The 19,109-nt window shown below is 46.5% G+C and overlaps 1 protein-coding gene across 2 annotated transcripts in view; it reads left to right on the forward strand.

Annotated features, from left to right (window-relative positions):
- KLHL6 (kelch like family member 6) overlaps positions 1-19,109 on the forward strand; it is a 70,952-nt gene that overhangs the window by 16,153 nt on the left and 35,690 nt on the right. For both annotated transcript variants that reach the window (XM_010366221.2, XM_030931516.1), the window contains exon 2: positions 13,200-13,365. In XM_010366221.2, the coding sequence (XP_010364523.1) occupies positions 13,200-13,365 (166 nt within the window). The remainder of the gene's footprint in view (positions 1-13,199; positions 13,366-19,109) is intronic.

The following is a 19,109-nucleotide window of genomic DNA, read 5'->3' on the forward strand; positions in this document are numbered from 1 at the left end:
CTTTGGAGACACAGCCACAGCTGTTATTAAAATATGTTCCCCTCTCTTATCCATGTCTCTGATAGAGACCACTGCTGGCTTTTAGGGTGCCTTCCTTTGACTGTTTTTTTGTTTTTGTTTTGTGTTTTTTAGAGTCTTGCTATGTTGCCCAGGCTGGACTTGAACTCGTAGCCTCAAGTGATCCTCCTGCCTTGGCCTCCCAAGTAGCTGGGACTACAGGTGTGTGCCACCACACCCAGCTTCTTCCTTTGAATGTAAATAAGTTATCTGGGAGGACCAATTAGAGATTGGGGGTTGCAATCCACATTAGTGCACAAGGCTTGGCAGGTGTAGGGAGCACTGGATTTTAGCTCAAGTCAAGCCTGGCCTGTGCACTCCTGCGTGTAGCCCAACTGTGGCAGCTCCTCCTTTACGTCTAGATTCACAACTGCTCCCCATCCCCAGCTGGAGGAGCTCCTGTCTTCTCTGGATTCTGTGTCATGAAAGTCCAAGGGACAGACCTGGCAGTCCAGATTCCTCTGTGGCAGCTGGCGGAGGGAGCAGCCTAGAACGCAGGTATGATCATCTTTGCCTGTCACAAGGGATAACTTTTATGACTGGAGGAGCCTTAGCATTTGAATACCTTGGGGTGAAGATTGGGACCAGTGCCAACTTGCAAATTTCTAAATGGTTAGAACCAGGGAAGGCTCAGAAAAAAATCTTTAAGCAGAGGCTGATCCCTGACTTCTGGACAATGACATGGTCACAGGGAAGCCACAGAGTCATGGAGGTGGGACTGGAAAGTGTTTGGGAAAAGAGGGTGATGTGGAGTCTCTGGGCAATAGCCTGGTCGAGATGTGGCGGTGGATGGTGAGCACAAATGCGGACCCTGCTCCAGGCCCAGAGGGGAAGTGAGAATCTCAGCCGACCTCGTTCGGTTAGGAGGGAAGTGGGGTTTTGTTAGGGGAAGCCAGGTTTCATCTTCAGGAGGGAGGTGGAAGATGCGTAAAAACAAAAGCAAAAGAAGGTAAAGAATAACCCCCATGTTTTGTAAGTTAAACTCTCAGGTAGGAGGGCTTAGGGTAATCATCAATGGGGCTGGGTGTGGTGGCGTGTGCCTGCAGTCTCAGCTACTTCGGAGGCTGAGATGGGAGGATTGCTTGAGGCCAGGAGTTTGAGGCCAGCCTGGGCAACAGAAAGATCTTGTCTCAGAACAAACGAACAACAAAAACGGACCTGAAGTTCCAATTCGGTGAATCGCTAGGGTTTCTTTTGTTCCATTGTATCACTCCGCCCTGCAAGCGACAGACATTCAGCTCAAACTGGTCCAAATATAAAGGGGAAAAAAAGAATTTGTTTGCTCATGGAATTAAAAAAAAGTCTGGGGTAATGGTTTCAGGTATAGTTGGGTCCTTGTGCCCAAAGTAATGTTACCACGACTCAGTTTCTCTCTCCTTCTTAGTGCTGCTTTCCTCTGTGTGGGTTTCTCTCTCAGGGCATGTCTTCACACATGAGGACAAGCAGGTAGCCAGCATCTCCAAACTTTCATTTCCACCAGCTCAGCAATTCTGGTGGGAAGACACGGCTCCTCTTTCTCAGGAATTCCAAAGAAAGTTCTGGAATTGGCTCCAACTGAATTGACTTCTTCCTATTCCCATCCCTGAACCAATCACTGTGGCTTGGGGCACGTAATATATAGGACTTGAACGGGGCTCACCATTGGTCTAAGAGGTGAGGCTAGCGTCACCCATATCTCTCAGCCTATTATTGGAGGAGGGGTGATTCCCAGTGGAAGATCTGGGTGCTCCTACTAAAAGAGACAGGAGTAAGTTGAGCAGACGAAACAAAAACTGTCCATTGTATCTTTGTGACTGTATCGTCACTAAAGCCTGACCACAAGTATTTGTTGTAATTGATGTTCTGTCTTGTCTGATCTTGCAGACAGAGCAAGCGCTTCTTTCTGTCATAAACTTGAATGGCTGAGTTTCATGGCAGGCTGAGGCATCAGTAATGGTCTGGTGGGACTTAGAAGGATTCTGCTTCCCTAGGAACATGGCTAGAGTTTTCATCTCCATAGGGGCCATGGGCAGTGTCCTTGAGGAGTGATGAACTAGGGCAAGAAGCTTGGCAGAAGGGAGTTCTTTCTTTTTTTTTGAGATGGAGTCTCACCCTGTTACCCAGGCTGGAGTGCAGTGGTGTGACCTTGGCTCACTACAACCTCTGCCTCCCGGGTTCAAGCAATTCCCTTGCCTCAACCTCCCAAGTAGCTGAGATTACAGGCACCACACCTGGCTAATTTTTTGTATTTTTAGTAGAAACGGAGTTTCACTATGTTGGTCAGGCTGGTCTCGAACTCCTGACCTTGTGATCTCTCCACCTCGGCCTCCCAAAGTGCTGAGATTCCAGGCGTGGGCCACAACGCCTGGCCCACAGAAGGGAGTTCTTTTGAGGACTGCTGATGCTTAGAGTCAAGTTGGGGCAACTCTAGGCTTCCAGCTCGTCTGTCAGTTTGGAGCAAAGCTGGCAAACGAATGAGATTGCCACCAGATTCAGGAGATAGCCGTAGGCCTCATGGAAGTCTAGGAAGGCTGTGTCTCAGAAGATGAAAGGAAGGATCCATAGTGAGGCAAGACTTTCCAGAAACATATCTTTCCCAGCACTATGGCCAATTGTTTCCATGACCTTGATCTTCGTTCAATCTCCTTCTCAGGAGGAGGCCTGTGTTGAGAAGTAGGAGTGATCTCTTTCTGGGCAGAGGTTCTCAAAGTTTGTTTTGCAAAGGAATTATGGGTCGGAGCCAGGGACACCTAATTAAATACATACCTCCAGCCCTACTGCTAGAGATTTGGCTTCACTAAGTCTAAGGTAGGTGGGGTACAGGATTCTGCATTCTGAATAAGCACCCAAAGGTTCTGATGCAGCTCATTCAGGAAACACACTTTGAGATCCCCCTCTTGAGGCTGGAGTATCTGAGGCCAAGGATGTAAGCAGGACTTTAGCATTGAGACAGGGTCCATTATGATAAAACTTAGGGGACAGCTTGAGCTCAGAAACAGGACAGAGCTGAATGTTTATGGGCTTCCCTTGGTTAGTATTGGCTCAGGTTTTGGTGTCTTGAACTAAGTGGTGCTGGGGACCATAGAGAGAGATGCCATGTCATGCTAGGTCACGCTTCCATCTGCTGACTCCCTGCTTTCTTTGCAGTGGAACCCCCTTTGATTGACTTCATTGTGTTTATATCCAATAATCCTTTCTTAACAATAGTGTTCATTGTGTAGTGCATGCTGACTACTTTAAAAAACTTTTAAACAGATTGTATACATATGGACATTGTATTCTTAAGTAGAATTTAACTCATTTTGCAACTAATGTTGAAGCCACCCCAACACAGAATATCTCAGTGAAACAGGGGAGTTCATTCCTGGTATAAACCGGGATGGTGAAGAAATCAGAGGAAGGACAGAACAGGGGGCATACTGGGGTGCAGCTGGTGTAGGAGTGACATAGTGGGGGTTATGGGGTGGGTATTTGTTTATAGGGTTAGAATGAGGGTTACAGGAGGCAGAGAGTTCAGAGGTCTGGAGTTCTAGGGAGGGGGTCAGCTATAATGGATTTGAGCTGGGTGAAATATTCTGAGTTGGTGAAGTTTACGAACTACAGGAGCTTGCAGAACTCATTGAAGTAGTGCAGGTAAGTCAAATGCTTGAGTGTCCTCTTCAAGCTCTAGGCCCTGGACTCGCGAGTGTGATAGGAGTTCCCTAGTGGCAGTGGAGGGCCTCATCCTCCAGGGATGTTTGATAATTCTTGGAGGTACAGATTCCTGTTAAAAGCAAGTGCAAAGGGACTAGGAAGGCCAAGTTGGTTGATTCATTCATTCATTCACTCGCTTTCTCTAGGGACCATCCCTACTTGGTGGTGGCACTGCTCTGGCCCTTAGATACATTACTGAGCATGGCACACCTTCACTCAGCTGGCATTCTAGTGGGGTGGCAATAGTTAGCAAATAGGTAATCTAATTTCAGGATGTGCAGAGCTATGAAGAAAAATAAAGGAAGTGAAGAGGCAAAGGAGTGGCGATTTTAGATTCGGGGGATTGCAGGGGAGAGCATCTCCGAGAAGGCGATGTTTGGCAGAGACCTGAGGTGAAGAATCCTGGTGGAGACTAGAGAGGTGTGCAGCCAGGCAGTGTTTGCGGCATGGCCCGACTTCATGCTGGGAGATTCTTGGGCCTGTGGATATTTTCATGACTGTTGTGGGAGACAAGCTTGCTGGGTCAGGCTCTATTTTGGGGTCAGCACTGACTCACCGCCCAAGTATTGGGCAACTGGTACACTGCTATGAGATTGTTTCTGCTGTAAAATGAGGATCCTCCTAGCTACCTCTGTTTTACAACAATCTCATGAGAATTGGTCAGTGTCTTTCTAGAAAGTGTTTTTATTACACAATATCTTGCATGTATGCCACGGGGTAAGTTGTCAGCAACCAACTCAGCTGTGTTCTCAGAGAGCAAAGTTCAGGCTGGTCCACTGAGCACTGACACTGAGTTGACCCCCCAAAAATGCCTTGAACTCCTGCTGATTTTCTTGGTTTTCGTGCACTGCTGAGCTCCTGATTCAGAGCCTGAAGCCCTAGGTTCTGGTCCCCATTCTATTGCTGCCAACCCATGGGGACCAAGCTTTGCCCAAGTGTGTCCATAGATCTCCTGGGGGAGCAGCAGGAGGCCTGGGTGAGCAGCAGGAGGCCTGGGAGTTTAGTCTATGAGGAATATGCAGATTTTCCCTTGGTTTCATCTTATCCATGTTCAGCATGGTGGCCATGGCCAAGGGAGTGTATTTAAGTGGCAGAAAATTCGTGAAAATATTTCAAAGGAGACAGAGAAATGCTGGAACTTGGGGAGTCAAGGCTGGTAAAAAGATCCCTGGGGAGAAGGACACTGTCTTGAGGGCACTTTCTTTCTCTCCCATGAACTGAGCTGAGGTGTTTGGGCCGATTTGTACACAGCGCTAGCCCTATGCTTGCTCTGGATGGATGGTCCACAGCAGTGCAGCAACTCGGACACACAGTTACCTGATACACACCCGGCCAAATGCCGGTGAGATAAGGGTTGTGTGTCAGTGTGGTGCTTGGTCCACTTACCCCTTCGTGTCTCCCACCAACCTGCCAAGATTCCTCTGATCTGGTCCAAAATACCTTCCCCAATTGAATGCTGATGAGGTTCCAGGTATCATGCTAACGCCTTGGTGTACTTCATCTTACTTATCCTTCTGTGCAGCTCACCGAGATGGGGACTATTATTACACCATTTTACAGATGAGGAAGCTGAGGTTCACTCACTTGTACTAAGTCACACAATGAGTGAGCATCAGAGGCCAGACTAGACACCAGTCTCTCCTCTGCCTGCCAACAACCAGGTGGCCGCTCTTTTTCCCCTGCCCTCGGCTCCTGGAAGTCCCTTTGCTTGTGAACATGCAAACTCACACACACACAAAGCCAGACGTGCTGGAGAATTTACTTTCTCGTGGAGGGCCTGTAACCAAAGACAGCCAGGGCAGCCAGAGAGTATCATGGCCCTTGCCTCCTGGTAGGACAACTCAGAAGTGTCTTTTCCAGAGGTCCCTGTGGGATCAGGCTGAAGCCACTTTCTGCATGACTCTTGTCTTGCTGGGCTTCCTACCCACCTTGTCTTTCTCCCCTGCTCCCTTACGTCACTAGCACAGGAGGTCTGCTTCCGGGGAATCCAGATGCCCGGTCAGGCGTGGGCTGAGCTGGGGCAGCATGATATCAAGTGACTGTGATTCCAAACAAGAATTCGGGGCTGGGCACAGTGGCAGACGCCTGTAATCCCAGCACTTTGGGAGGTCTTCAGGTGCTCCTTGGAGTGCAAAGCATTGACTTAGAGCGAGACTCCGTCTCAAAAAGAATTCGGAAGCCGTGGCTAGGAGTGACAGCCCAATTAAGAGTCTGGATGACCCTAGAGAACCCAGTAACAAGTCAGATGGGAAACACATTGATTTAGGTGCTCCTTGGAGTGCAAAGCATTGACTTAGACCATTGGAACATCCCTCCTGTAGACTTGATTATACAGATTCAACCAAATTAACCTCTCACTATCTTAAAGTCACAGTCCAGGTGAAATAACATTTCTAAATGTCATGTTGGTGGATCTCTAGAGATGTGTTGCCTCAATTATGTGAAGCTTATTTGACCCCATGATCACTGTCCACCCTGTCCTGCTGAATTTCCTGTTTCCCATATATTTATTTATATGACATTCATATGGGTGACATTTGCTTTGCTTCCTGAGATGACTGTAGGTCTGGATGACCCCAACACCTGAGTTCAGAACTGATGGCAAGAACTGCGCTGTCTAATATGGTAGCTATTAGCCACATGTGGCTGTTGGGCATTTGAATTGTGCCTAGTCTGCACTGAGATGCTTTAAGTATAAAATATACATGAGGCTGGGTGCATTGGCTCACGCCTGCAATCCTAGCACTTTGGGAGGCCGAGGCGGGCGGATCATGAGGTCAGGAGTTCGAGACCAGCCTGACCAACATGGTGAAATCCCATCTCTGTTAAAAATACAAAAAGTAGCCGGGCGTGGTGGTGGGTGCCTGTAGTCCTAGCTACTTAGGAGGCTGAGGCAGGAGAATTGCTTGAACCCGGGAGGCAGAGGCTGTAGCAAGCCAAGATTGCGCCACTGCACTCCAGCCTGGGCAATAGAGACTCTGTCTCCATATATATATATATATATATATATATATATATATATATATATATATGACGATCTTTGAAGACACAGTATGAGAAAAAGTATGTAAGTTATCACATTAGTAATTTTAAAATATTTCTTTGGTGTTGAAATTATATTTCAGGTATATTTTGGGTTAAATAAGATATGTTATTAAAGTTGACTTTTATCTTTTTCTTTTTACTTTTTAAAAGTGGGAGCCAAGCGTGGTGGGGCTCATGCCTATAATCCCTCACTTTGGGAGACAGGTGGGTGGATCGCTTGAACCCAGGAGTTTGAGAGCAGCCTGGGCAACATGGTGAAACCCTATTTCTACAAACATTGCAAAATTAGCCAGACATAGTGGTTCACGCCTGTAGTCCCAGCCACTTGGGAGGCTGAGGCAGGAGGATCACTTGAGCCCTGGAGATGGGGACTGCAGTGAGCTGAGATGGCGCCGCTGCACGCCAGCCTGGGCAACAGAGTGAGACTCTGTCTCAAAAAACAAACAAAAAACGTGGTGACTAGAAAATGTAGAATGCTGTAGATGACTCACATTACATTTCTGTTGGGCAGCCTTGCTCTAGACACTCCAACAAAGGGAGGCTTGGAGAGTGATCTTCCAGCTCCTCCAGGGAAGTACGCTGATCTGAGAAGCAATCATATGCTGTCTCTGAGAGCAGATTCTTTATAAAATCAGGAGGCAGTGAGGCAAGCCCTACATGACATTCCTTTTAAAGGCTGGTGATGATGGTTCTGCAGACAGCTCTGTGCTGCTGGCCAAGAGGGTTTGTGGCTGAGGAAACTGGCCTGTAAATTGGTCACCTGCTCTGACATCATCACGGCTCCCCCAGCTCCGGGTGGGGATTTCTTCACTTTTCAGAGGCCCCGGAATTCACCTTCGCTCTTTCTTTCTTGTTGTCATATTCTTGTGAGGAGAAAGAGGCCAGCTGAGGGAAAAGAGAAGAGGGGAGGGAAGGAAAGGGTAGGAGGATTACCATTGATTAAAACAACAAGAACAGAGGGGGAAGGACAGAGGGGGAAGGACAGAGGGGGAAGGACAGAGGGGGAAGGACAGAGGGGGAAGGACAGAGGGGGATGATCTCCTTGGCTGAAACAAAAGATTCAAAAAGTCAGCAAGTCAAGTGTCTAGTGATTTTCTGTATCTCTGTCTCTCTCTCTCTCTCTGGAAGTCTTTTGACTTTTGAATGTTTCTGGGAAGCCATAAGCAGTTACCTTTGTTTTGCAGATTAGGAAAAGGGGTAAAAAACGGATGAGTGGCCAGGCACAGAGGCTCATGCCTGTAATCTTGGCACTTTGGGAGGCTGAGGAAGGAGGATCTCTTGAGCCCCAGAGTTAAACACCAGCCTGGGCAACAGAGTGAGACCTTGTTTCTACAAAAATTAAAAAATAAATAAATAAATAGTTGGGTGTGGGTGCCTATAGTCCCAGGCTACTGGGGAGCCTGAGGGAGGAGGGTCACTTGAGGCCAAGAAAAGAAGAAAGAGAGAAAGAGAGAGAGAAGGAAGGAAGGAAGGAAGGAAGGAAGGAAGGAAGGAAGGAAGGAAGGAAGGAAGGAAGGAAGGAAGGAAGGAAGGAAGGAAGGGACTGATGATTGATTTCCAGAGATAAATAGGTGTGGATAGAGAGTGGGGGCAGGACTTAGGGTTGTTATCCCCTCTGTGTTGAGACGGAAGTCCCAGCGTTTGGAATTACATCACCAGAGCTCCACCCAGGGCCTTTGCATTTCAATGACTTGGCTAGGAGATAATGGCTCCCTAACCTGTTCCTGTGTCTGTAGCTTAGAAAGTCCAGTGACAGATGTTTGGAGACGTTCCCTAGCGGTGTGGCTACTGCCTCAATTATTACATTTTCTGAGAAAAGGCTTTCACATTGTCACAAGCCTCCCAGCTCTTTTTGGGTGCATCTGATACTTGACTCTAGTAGCACCCATCACCTGCAAACAAAAGTGAGAACACATCTGTTTAAAATGTTCTCTTTGAGTCCTGCCTTTGCTCATCAACCTTCAATGACTCACCATTGCTCACTGAGTAAAAACCTAACTCCCTATCCTGCCTTCAGTGCCCTCCACCAGCAGGATCCAAGTTATCTTTCCAGACCATCATCTCATCCCTGTCTCTCATATCCCCGAGCTCCAACTGAATCACATGTCTGCTAGTTTCTCTACATGCCTCATGCCCTTGCATCTTTATGGCTTTACTCTCTATGCTTGTTACCTAGAAATCCTATCCATAATCTTCACATTTCAGAATTTTCCTTCTCTATGATGAGTAGCCATTCTTGGCCTCCAAAGCACTTTGTAGTTCTCTTATGGCCCTCGTAGACTGTTATTTGGGCATCAATGCCCTTGCTAGGTTGTGCACTATAAGGGTCTGGGGTGGATACAGACTGCCAGTATTAGTCAACTTGGGCTGCCATAACAAAATATCATGGACTGTGTGGCTTAAACAACAGAAATTTTTATTTCCTCACACTTGTGTAGAGTCTGGAAGTCTAGCATCAAGTTGCTAGCATGATCTGGTTTCTGGTGAGGGCTCCCTTCCTGGCTTGTAGATGGCCACCTTCTCACTGTGTCCTCACATGGCCTTTTCTCAGTGCATGAGCAGGAGTGGTGGGGTGGGTGTGGAATCTCTCTTTCTGTTCTTATAAGGACACTAATCCTATCAAATTGAGATCCACCTTTATGATCTCGTTTCACTTTAATTACCTCTTAAAAATCTTATCTCCTAATACAGTCACATTAGGGGTTAGGATTTCAACATATGAATTTTGTGGGGGACACAATTCAATCCATGACATTCCATACTTGGCCCCCAAATTCATGCCCTTCTTATATGAAAAATACATTCATTACATCCCAACAGCTTCCCAAGTCTTAATTTATTCCAGCATCAACTCTGAAGTCCAAATTATTGTCTGAATATCATCTAAATCAGATATGGATGAGACTTGAAGTACAATTCATCCTAAAGCAAAATTCCTCACCAGCTGTGAACCCGTAGAACAAGACAAGATGTGTGCTTCCAAAATACAATGATGGGACAAGTGTGGGAAAGACATTCCCATTCCAAAAGGGAGAAATATGAAAGATGGAAGAAGTGAGGTGTCCCAAGAAAGTCCAAAACCTAGTGAGATAAATTCCATTAGATTTCCAGGCTTCAGAATAATCCTTTTTGGTTTGATGGTCTTCCCTTCCAGCCCACTGAGGTGGCAGTGTCACCTCCATGGCTGTAGGTGAGAGTCCTCCCAACTGATGGAGGCTGTCTGGCTTCCTGAACTGAGGCAGTGGCCCTAATTATCTCTGAATCACCCTTAGGGTAATTTTTCCCTCTTCTTGAAGAATAGTGCAGGCTGGGCGCAGTGGCTCACGCCTGTAATTCCAGGACTTTGGGAGGCTGAGGTGGGTGGATCACCTGACGTCAGGAGTTTGAGACCAGCCTGGCCAACATGGCGAAACACTATCTCTACTAAAAACACAAAAATTAGCCAGGCGTGGTGGCGAGTGCCTATAATCCCAGCTACTCCAGAGGCTAAGGCAGGAGAATAGCTGGAACTTGGGAGGCAGAGGTTGCAGTGAGCCGAGATGGCACCACTGCACTCCAGCCTAGGTGACAGGGTGAGACTCTGTCTCCAAAAAAAAAAAAAAAAAAAAAAAGTGCATGTCCACAGCTGAGTACCTCATTGTTTTTTACTGTCAAATCCAAGAAGTCTGACAGCCTTCCTTCAATTGTCTTGTCTCTTCCCCTTCGGTTCAAACTGGCAGTGTTTCTTTCTGTTCCTATAACTCCATGAGCATTTTATTAAATGATAGTCCAGCCACATTTTTGGTGTTCTCTTCAGAACATGCTTCCTCATTTTTCTTAGAATGGGTAGACTGAGAATTTTCCAACTCTTTAATTTTTGGTTCCCTCTTGCCTAAACATTCTTTTTCTAATTCACCCTTCTCCCCTTGCATTTTACTACATGCAGTGGGAGGAACAAAGCTGCTGCTTTCACGCTTTGCTCAGAAGTATCAGCAGCTAAATATCCAATTTCATTGTTTGCAAGTTCCACCTCTTGCAAAACAGCAGAACACAGTTTAGTCCAGTCTTTGCCACTTTATAACAAGGATCACTTTTCCTTCAGTTTCCAATACATGTTCCTCATTTCCACTGGAGACTTCACCAGAATGATCTTTAATGCCCATATTTCTGCCAACATTCTATTCATGGCAATCTAGACTTTTTCTAGCTTTCACCTCAAAACTCCTCTAACCTCCACCCATTACTCAGTTCCAAAGCTGTTTTCATATTTTTTAGGTATTTGTGACAGCAGCACCCCATTTCTCGTGCCAAAATGCGACTTATTCAGCTTGGGTTGCCATAACAAAACACCATCGACCGGATGGATTAACCAACGTACATTTATTTTCTCACAGTTCTGGATGCTGAAAGTCCGAGATTGGGGTGCTAGCATGGGTGGGCTCTGGTGAAGTCACCTTCCTGGCTTGCAGATGGCCACCTTCTTGCTGAGTCCTCACATGGGGTAGCGTGCACAAGAGAATTCTGGTCTCTCTTCCTCTTCTTATAACGTCAATCCTATCCAATTAGGACACCAACCCTATGACCTCTTAATTACCTCCTAAAACCCCTATTTCCAAATAGAGTCACACTGGGGGTTAGAGGTTTTTTCTCTTCTTTTCTTTTGAGACATGGTCTTGCCCTGTTGCCCAAACTGGAGTGCAGTGGCGCAATCTCAGCTCACTGCAACCTCTGCCTCCTGGGTTCAAGCGATTAGCCATACCTGGCTAGTTTTTGTATTGTTGTAGAGATGGAGTTTCACCACATTGGCCAGGCTGGTCTTGAACTCCTGACCTCAAGTGATGCACCCACCTTGGCCTCCCAAAATGCTGGGATTACAGTGATGAGCCCCCATGCCTGGCCCCCACCTACTTTTAATTAATGCATTCCTGCTATATTTTAGGTACCATTTAAGTTTCCAGAACTCCAGAAATTTTTTCAGAGCATGGTTAGGTTACATGCATTTTAAAAATAAATAAAATTCCTCACACATTCCCTGGGAAGGACCAACAGTTTAAATGTCAAAGTCCAAGAAGTATGATAAATTCACATATGAACCTGCCATGGGGCAAACAAACAGACAAACAAAAAATCTGTGTCTCTCTTTTTTTTAACTTTTATTTTAAGTTCAGGGGTATATGTAGGTTTGTTATATATGTAAACTTATGTCATGGGGAGTTGTTGTACAGATTATTTCATCACCCAGGTGTTAAGCCTAGTATTCATTAGTTATTTTTCTTGATTCTGTCCCTCTTCCCACCCTCTACCCTCCGGCAGGCCTCAGTGTGTGTTGTTCCCCTCTATGTGTCCATGTGTTCTCATCATTTAGCTCCCACTTATAAGTAAGAACATGAGGTATTTGGTTTTCTGTTCTTGTGTTAGTTTGCTGAGGATAATGGCCCACAGCTCTGTCCATGTCCCTGTAAAGGACATGATCTCATTCTTTTTTATGGCTGCATAGTATTCCATGGTATATATGTACCACAGTTTCTTTATCCAGTCTACCACTGGTGGGCATTTGGGTTGATTCTATGTCTTTGCTATTGTGAATAGTGCTGCAATGAACATACACGTGCATGTGTCTTTATGGTAGAATGATTTATAGTCCTTTGGGTCCTAATCCTTACAATAAACTTAAAAAATAGCTATTAAAATCCCCATTTCAGATGAGAAAACTGGAGGTCGTGGAGATTAAATAACATGTCCAACTCCTGGGTTGGTGGAGCTGGTGTTCAAATCCTGGTCCATCCAATGCTATAATAAAACCTACATCCTTTCTATCCTGTTCCCCTGCTGCTAAGGTGGAGGCTAACTATCTGGAAGTCGAGTCTTGGGGAGGGAGCAGGAAAAGCAGACTCCAGAGGTGAGACAGAGTCCTGAAATGAGGGAATTCAAGGCTCCCAGCTGCATCTGGGAACCCGTGGACATTGGGTTCAGCTGCTGGGGTGAGAGGCAGCTACAGGAGCCACTTGCACTTCCGGCAGGTATCTGGGCCTCAGCTGGCCAGGCCAGAATGTGGGACCAGGCTCCAGGCCAGACAAGAGCCAGTGTGAGAATCAGAAGCCCTATTTGGGTGCTGGGAAGAAAGAAAAAATGAAGCTTGGGAATCCCACAATGCCCTCAGATCAATCACCTGCACTTTGAGCGAATAAAAGCCAATAAAACAGATCTGGGGCTGACTTCGGGGATCACGGTCGGGTGTGGAGGAGCAGGGCAGTTCAGTTCAGCTCGGTAAGTACTGATGAAATGTGTGATGCGTAGAGGGTGCTGGAGAACAGAGAACCACCAGCCCAGGACCTGACCTTGGGAGACCCCCTATTCTGTGAGGGCCAATGAGTCTGAAAGGGGATCTCTTTAGGCCTGGAACCAAGGGTCCTGGTACAATTCATATTCACACATTTCTCTTCCAGGGCCATGTTCTGCAACGATTTAAAGGAAAAGTATGAGAAAAGGATCATTATTAAAGGGGTTGATGCTGAGACCATGCACACTCTCCTGGACTACACGTACACCAGCAAGGCGCTGATCACCAAGCAGAACGTCCAGCGGGTCCTGGAGGCTGCTAACCTCTTCCAGGTGTGTGAACAAACTGGCTCAGTGCTCTTCTCTGAAGCAGGTGAACGCAGTACTTCTCCAGAGGCCAGACCTGGTCTAGCTCCCAGGACTGTACCTGCAACATGGACACACACACACACACACAAACATACACACACACACACACACACACACACCCCTGGCTGGGCTTGTGCTTACTTGAAAGTTAGAAGATGCTCTTTTGGATAATTTCTGAGAGGTGGTGAGATAGGGCATTGACTCCTCAATAAGATGAAGACGGGGGAGTTTTGTGCCTAGAACCTACGCATGGGTCCTGACTCCAAGAACAATGAGTACAACTTGCAGAAGCTTAATTGGAGCCAGTGGCTCTTCTGTGGTTTGGGGTTACTGATGTCTCCTGGTTTCATCGAGGGTGGTGTTTATGTTTCTGTTTTCTGTTCTCCTTTCAGTTTTGGGTGGCTTTTCAAAAGAGCTATAAAAACTTTTTAAATAGTAAAGACTACATTCTTTTGTAATGTATGTTTCAGATATTTTCCTACTAGTTACTTGACTCATCATTTTAAAATATAGCTTTTATAATGTACAAAAGTTTAAAACTAGTATTTAGTCATAGCTATTGGTCATTTCCTGGAAGACTTTTGTCTTTGATGTGCATTTTTAGCCTTTCCCTTGCTTGATCATATCCTTATTCAATTTCATTTAGTCTTGTTATGTTTACAACTTTAATATCCTTTTTTTTTTTTCCAGACAGAATCTCACTGTGACGCCCAGGCTGGAGTGCAATGGCGCCATCTTGGCCCCCTGCAACCTCCGCCTCCTGGGTTTAAGTGATTCTCCTGCCGTAGCCTCCCGAGTAGCTGGGACCACAGGTGCATGCCATCATGCCCAGATGATTTTTGTATTTTTAATAGAGACGGAGTTTCACCATATTGGCCAGGCTGATCTCAAACTCCTGACCTCAAGTGAGCTGTCTGCTTCGGCCTCCCAAAGTGCTAGGATTACAGGCATGAGCCATCGTGCCCGGCCAACTTTAATATACTTAGAATCACTTGGCATAAAGTATTTTTCTCCATTCCCCCCACCCCCTGCCTCATTTTTTATTTTCTCTCAAGTGATGAACTTCCATAGAGATGTTGGTTTTAATGAGAAAAGTGGGAGAGGACAGACATGGTGCAGAGACAGAGTGAGCTTTATTTGTTGCTGATTTCCCTATTCCGGTAAGCCCTTGCCTCAAAAAATCCCAAATATCTTTTACTTTCTAGGCAAAAATTAGTAAGTTCCTTTCTGAAGTGATTGTACTCAGTTTCCTTATGAGTGTCAATTCTTTTTTTTTTTTTTTTTTTTTTTTTTTGAGACGGAGTCTCGCTCTGTCGCCCAGGCTGGAGTGCAGTGGCCGGATCTCAGCTCACTGCAAGCTCCGCCTCCCGGGTTTTACGCCATTCTCCTGCCTCAGCCACCCGAGTAGCTGGGACTACAAGCGCCCGCCACCTCGCCCGGCTGGTTTTTTATATTTTTTAGTAGAGACGGGGTTTCACCATGTTAGCCAGGATGGTCTCGATCTCCTGACCTTGTGATCCACCCATCTCGGCCTCTCAAAGTGCTGGGATTACAGGCTTGAGCCACCGTGCCCAGCCATGAGTGTCAATTCTTACGAAAATAAGAGAAGATTGCTGTGGGCTTCCAAATATCTGTTTAACCCATTGATTTCTGTTGACTCTGGGTTACTTGCTATGAAGTCTCAGAGAAAACTGGGGTCATTTTCAGGTTTCAAGGCTTCATAAAGGACAGAAGTTTATAGGTTGTTGAAATAACTCTGTGGTTTGTAAAAATTATTCATTTATTTATTTATGATGGAGTTTCGCTCTTGTTGCCCAGGCTGGAGTCCAATGGCGCAATCTTGTCACACCACAACCTCTACCTCCTGGGTTCAAACAATTCTCCTGCCTCAGCCTCCCGAGTAGCTGGGATTACAGGCATGTGCCACCATGCCCAGCTAATTTTTTTTGTATTTTTAGTAGAGACGGGGTTTCACTATGTTGACCAGGCTGGTCTCGAACTCCCAACATCAGGTGATCCGCCTGACTCGGCCTCCCAAAGTGCTGGGATTACAGGTGTGAGCCACCACACCCGGCAAAAAATTATTTATTCTTTTGAATGGATAAAACATACTCCCATTCCAAATTCAGAAATCCGGAAGGGAAGCAATGACACTCTGCCTGTTTGCAGTGTCCTGCTGCTCTTCATATTCCATGCCTATAGCAGTCTATCTGTGCATAGCACTCCCACTCAGGCCTCCAGTTTTTCTAACACAACCTAGTGACACTACACATCCCATTTTGCCTCTTACTAGTTTTACTTCACACTGTATTTTGGGATTGCCACAGGTCTGTGTGTGGAAACTACCTTGTTCTTCCCAATGGCAGCATAATATGGTTGGGGTCACATTAGCTGTGACACATGTCCAGTTATTGGTAATGATCTCTTATAAGGCAGAGTGGCAGAGTGGAAAGAACACGGGCAGGCAGACCTGGGTTTAAGCCCTGGGTCAGTCACTTACTTGCTATGTGGCTATGGACCACTTACTTAAATTTTCTGAGATTCAGATTTTTCATTTGTAAAACTAGGCTGATAAACGTCCCACCTTCCAGGGAGCGTTATTATGAGATTAGATGAGATGATGTTTTTAAGGTACAGCATACTTCCAGGAATGGAATTTTCTTCCCATCAGTTGTGTGGTTTTTACTTTACTTTGGATAGTTTGTGCCTTGGATAAACGGGACTGACATTGAGCTATGAGAACATTTCCTTAAGGCATTCCTAAATATTTGCCCCCCACTGCCCCCTCCGTTACGATTGTAAGAGACCATGTTTAAAAGTGTTTTTGTTTTTTTTTTCCTTTTTGAGAGAGTCTTGCTATGTTGGCCAGGCTGGAGTGCAATGGCACAATCTCAGCTCACTGCAACCTCCCAGGTTCAAGCAATTCTCCTGCCTCAGCCTCCCAAGTAGCTGAGATTACAGGCATGTGTTACCGCTCCTGGCTAATTTTTGTATTTTTAGTAGAGATGGGGCTTCACCATGTTGGTCAGGCTGGTCTCGAACTCCTGACCTCATGATCCGCCCCTCTTGGCCTCCCAAAGTGCTGGGATTACAGGCGTAAGCCACCCTACCCGACCAAAAGTTTTTTTAATCATGTTCATAGGATACATGATTAGAAAGATGAAACAAATCGGTGCTTTATTTTAATTAACTCAGGGTTATAGGTAGAGAAAAGTGTGCCAGTGATGGCATTTTATCTGGTCCTTTTAGAACATCTGCAGAAGCCCGTACCGCTTCTGTAGGACTGAAATGAACAGGAATCAGATTATCCCGGTGCTCCCCGCCCCACCCAGTAATAAACGTTTCTTAATTTTCACACCATTGGTGTGACTCAGCTGCTCTCAGTGTCTTCCTGTTACCCACCAATTGCTTCTCTCCCAGAATTTCCTGGTCCATGAAGAGACAATCTGATGACCAAGCCAATCAGCTCTATCGCTGTTGGGAAGAGCTTTTCCTACCAGGCCAGGCAACGTCGTGAGCTTCTGGCCAGTTTACAGCGTAGGTGCCTTGGGTTTACAGACCAATCAGCAATGCCACGAAACAAGACAGTTTCTTTTAGGAGGAAACTTTGGGTGTGGCAGGTACTGATTGATCTGCCCACTAGAGGAACTTTGCAGTCATCTGGCCATAATGTATTGGCCAATCATGAGGAGAAACACATTTTCCTCAACTAGCTTTTGGAAAGGTAAAAGTAAGAGAAGCATCTAAGAGGAAAGGCCCAAGGGACCTGTTCCCACATTAGGTAGGATCTTTGAAATGAATGCCACCCAGCAGGGGCTCTAGAGAAGCCAAGGGCCTCCCTTTCCTTAACTGGACCATCAGGCTTCTGAGTCATAGGTAAGCAAGCCAGCCCCAAACTATGAACCTGGGACAACGACTGTAAGGACTTGGCAAAATTTTTCCGTCTTGAAGGAGAACGATTTCTCAATCAGGGCACTGCCATGTTTGTTTGAGAAGTTTGCCATGTTTGTTACTTTCATTTTTATTATTAAAAACTCATGAGGCTGGGCACAGTGGCTCACGCCTATAATCCCAGCACTTTGGGAGGCCGAGACTGGTGGATCACCTGATGTCAGGAGTTCCGGACCAGCCTGGCCAACATGATGAAACCCCGTCTCTACTAAACATACAAAAAATTAGCCAGGTGTGGTGGCAGGCGCCTGTAATCCCAGCTACTCAGGAGGCTGAGGCAGGAGAATCTCTTGAACCTGGAAGGGGGAGGTTGCAGTGAGCTGAAATCACGCCACTGCACTCCAGCCTGGGCAACAGAGTGAAACTCCATTCAAAACAAAACACCTCATGACATGTAACCAAATACTACCTGTACCCCCAAAAACTTATGAAAAAACCCACAACTCATGAAAGAGTAAGGGATTGGGAGCTTATCTGCAGGCAGCAAGAAGATGTGAGGTCAGGGAGACCATCCTCACCTTGCATTTGATCTGGGATGGAAGGATCCCTATGGTACATAACAGTTGGTTAGAAGCAGCAACTTACGAGAAGAAAACCAGGCTGAGTCCTGTGGCCAAAGTGAGGAAAAACGGGGGATGCTGGAGTGGGAGCTTGGTCATTTGGCCTGGGCCTAAGAAGAGCCCATGAGGGGCCCCCACAGTACCCTCTGGGGCGGAGACATGGTGGCAGTTAGAGAAGACTTTGGTGAAGGTCCCAGTGTTGCCCAGGCTGGAGTGCAGTGGCACCATCTCGGCTCGCTGCAACTTCTGCCTCCTGGGTTCCAGCAATTCTTCTGCCTCAGCCTCCTGAGTAGCTGGGAGTACAGGCATGTGCCACCACACCCAGCTAATTTTTGCATTTTTATTAGAGACAGGGTTTCACCATGTTGGCCAGGCTCGTCTCGAACTCCTGACCTCAGGTGATCCACCTGGCTTGGCCTCCCAAAATGCTGGGATTACAGACCTGAGCCACCGTGCCCAGTTGGTAGTGACTATTTTGCCTGAACTACATCATTTAAAGTCATGTAGGTCTGGCCAGGCACGGTGACTCATGCATGTAATCCCAGCATTTTGGGAGGCGGAAGCAGATCACCTGAGGTCAGGAGTTCGAGACCAGCCTGATTAACATGGTGAAACCCCTATCTCTGCTAAAAATACAAAAATTAGCCAGGTGTAGTGGCCGGCACCTGTAGTTCCAGCTACTTGGAAGGCTGAGGCAGGAGAATCGCTTGAACCTAGAAGGCGGAGGTTGCAGTGAGCTGAGATCGCACCATTGCACTCCAGCCTAGGTGACAGAGTGAGACTCCATCTCAAAAAAAAAAAAAAAAAAAAAAAAATTAAAGTAGGTCTTTTTACCCGCAATGTATAGATGAAGGGCATAAAATTCAGCAATGTTAAGGAAATGTTCAAGTCTTCACAGCTAATAAGAGGGGAGCCTGGATTTGACTCCTGTGGTCCTGTGTGTAGCCTGTGTGTTCTCCACTACACATGCTCTGTCCATGCCTCAGAGTGACGCCTGAAACAAGCCATCATCCTGAAGGCAGCTAGGGCCTCCAGGAAGGGTGTCCTCAGGCAGGACTGCCTAGTGCAATATTCTGAGAACCAGCAGTGCTCCATGAGAGTGTGTCGGGGACAAGATTGGCCCAGCACCCTTTGGGGAACCTTGGACGCTTGGGCCACCTGTCGGGGAAAGAAAGAGAGATCAGACTGTTACTGTGT

The sequence above is a fragment of the Rhinopithecus roxellana genome, chromosome 1 (assembly GCF_007565055.1).
Source record: "Rhinopithecus roxellana isolate Shanxi Qingling chromosome 1, ASM756505v1, whole genome shotgun sequence".
Classification (NCBI taxonomy): Eukaryota; Metazoa; Chordata; class Mammalia; order Primates; family Cercopithecidae; genus Rhinopithecus; species Rhinopithecus roxellana.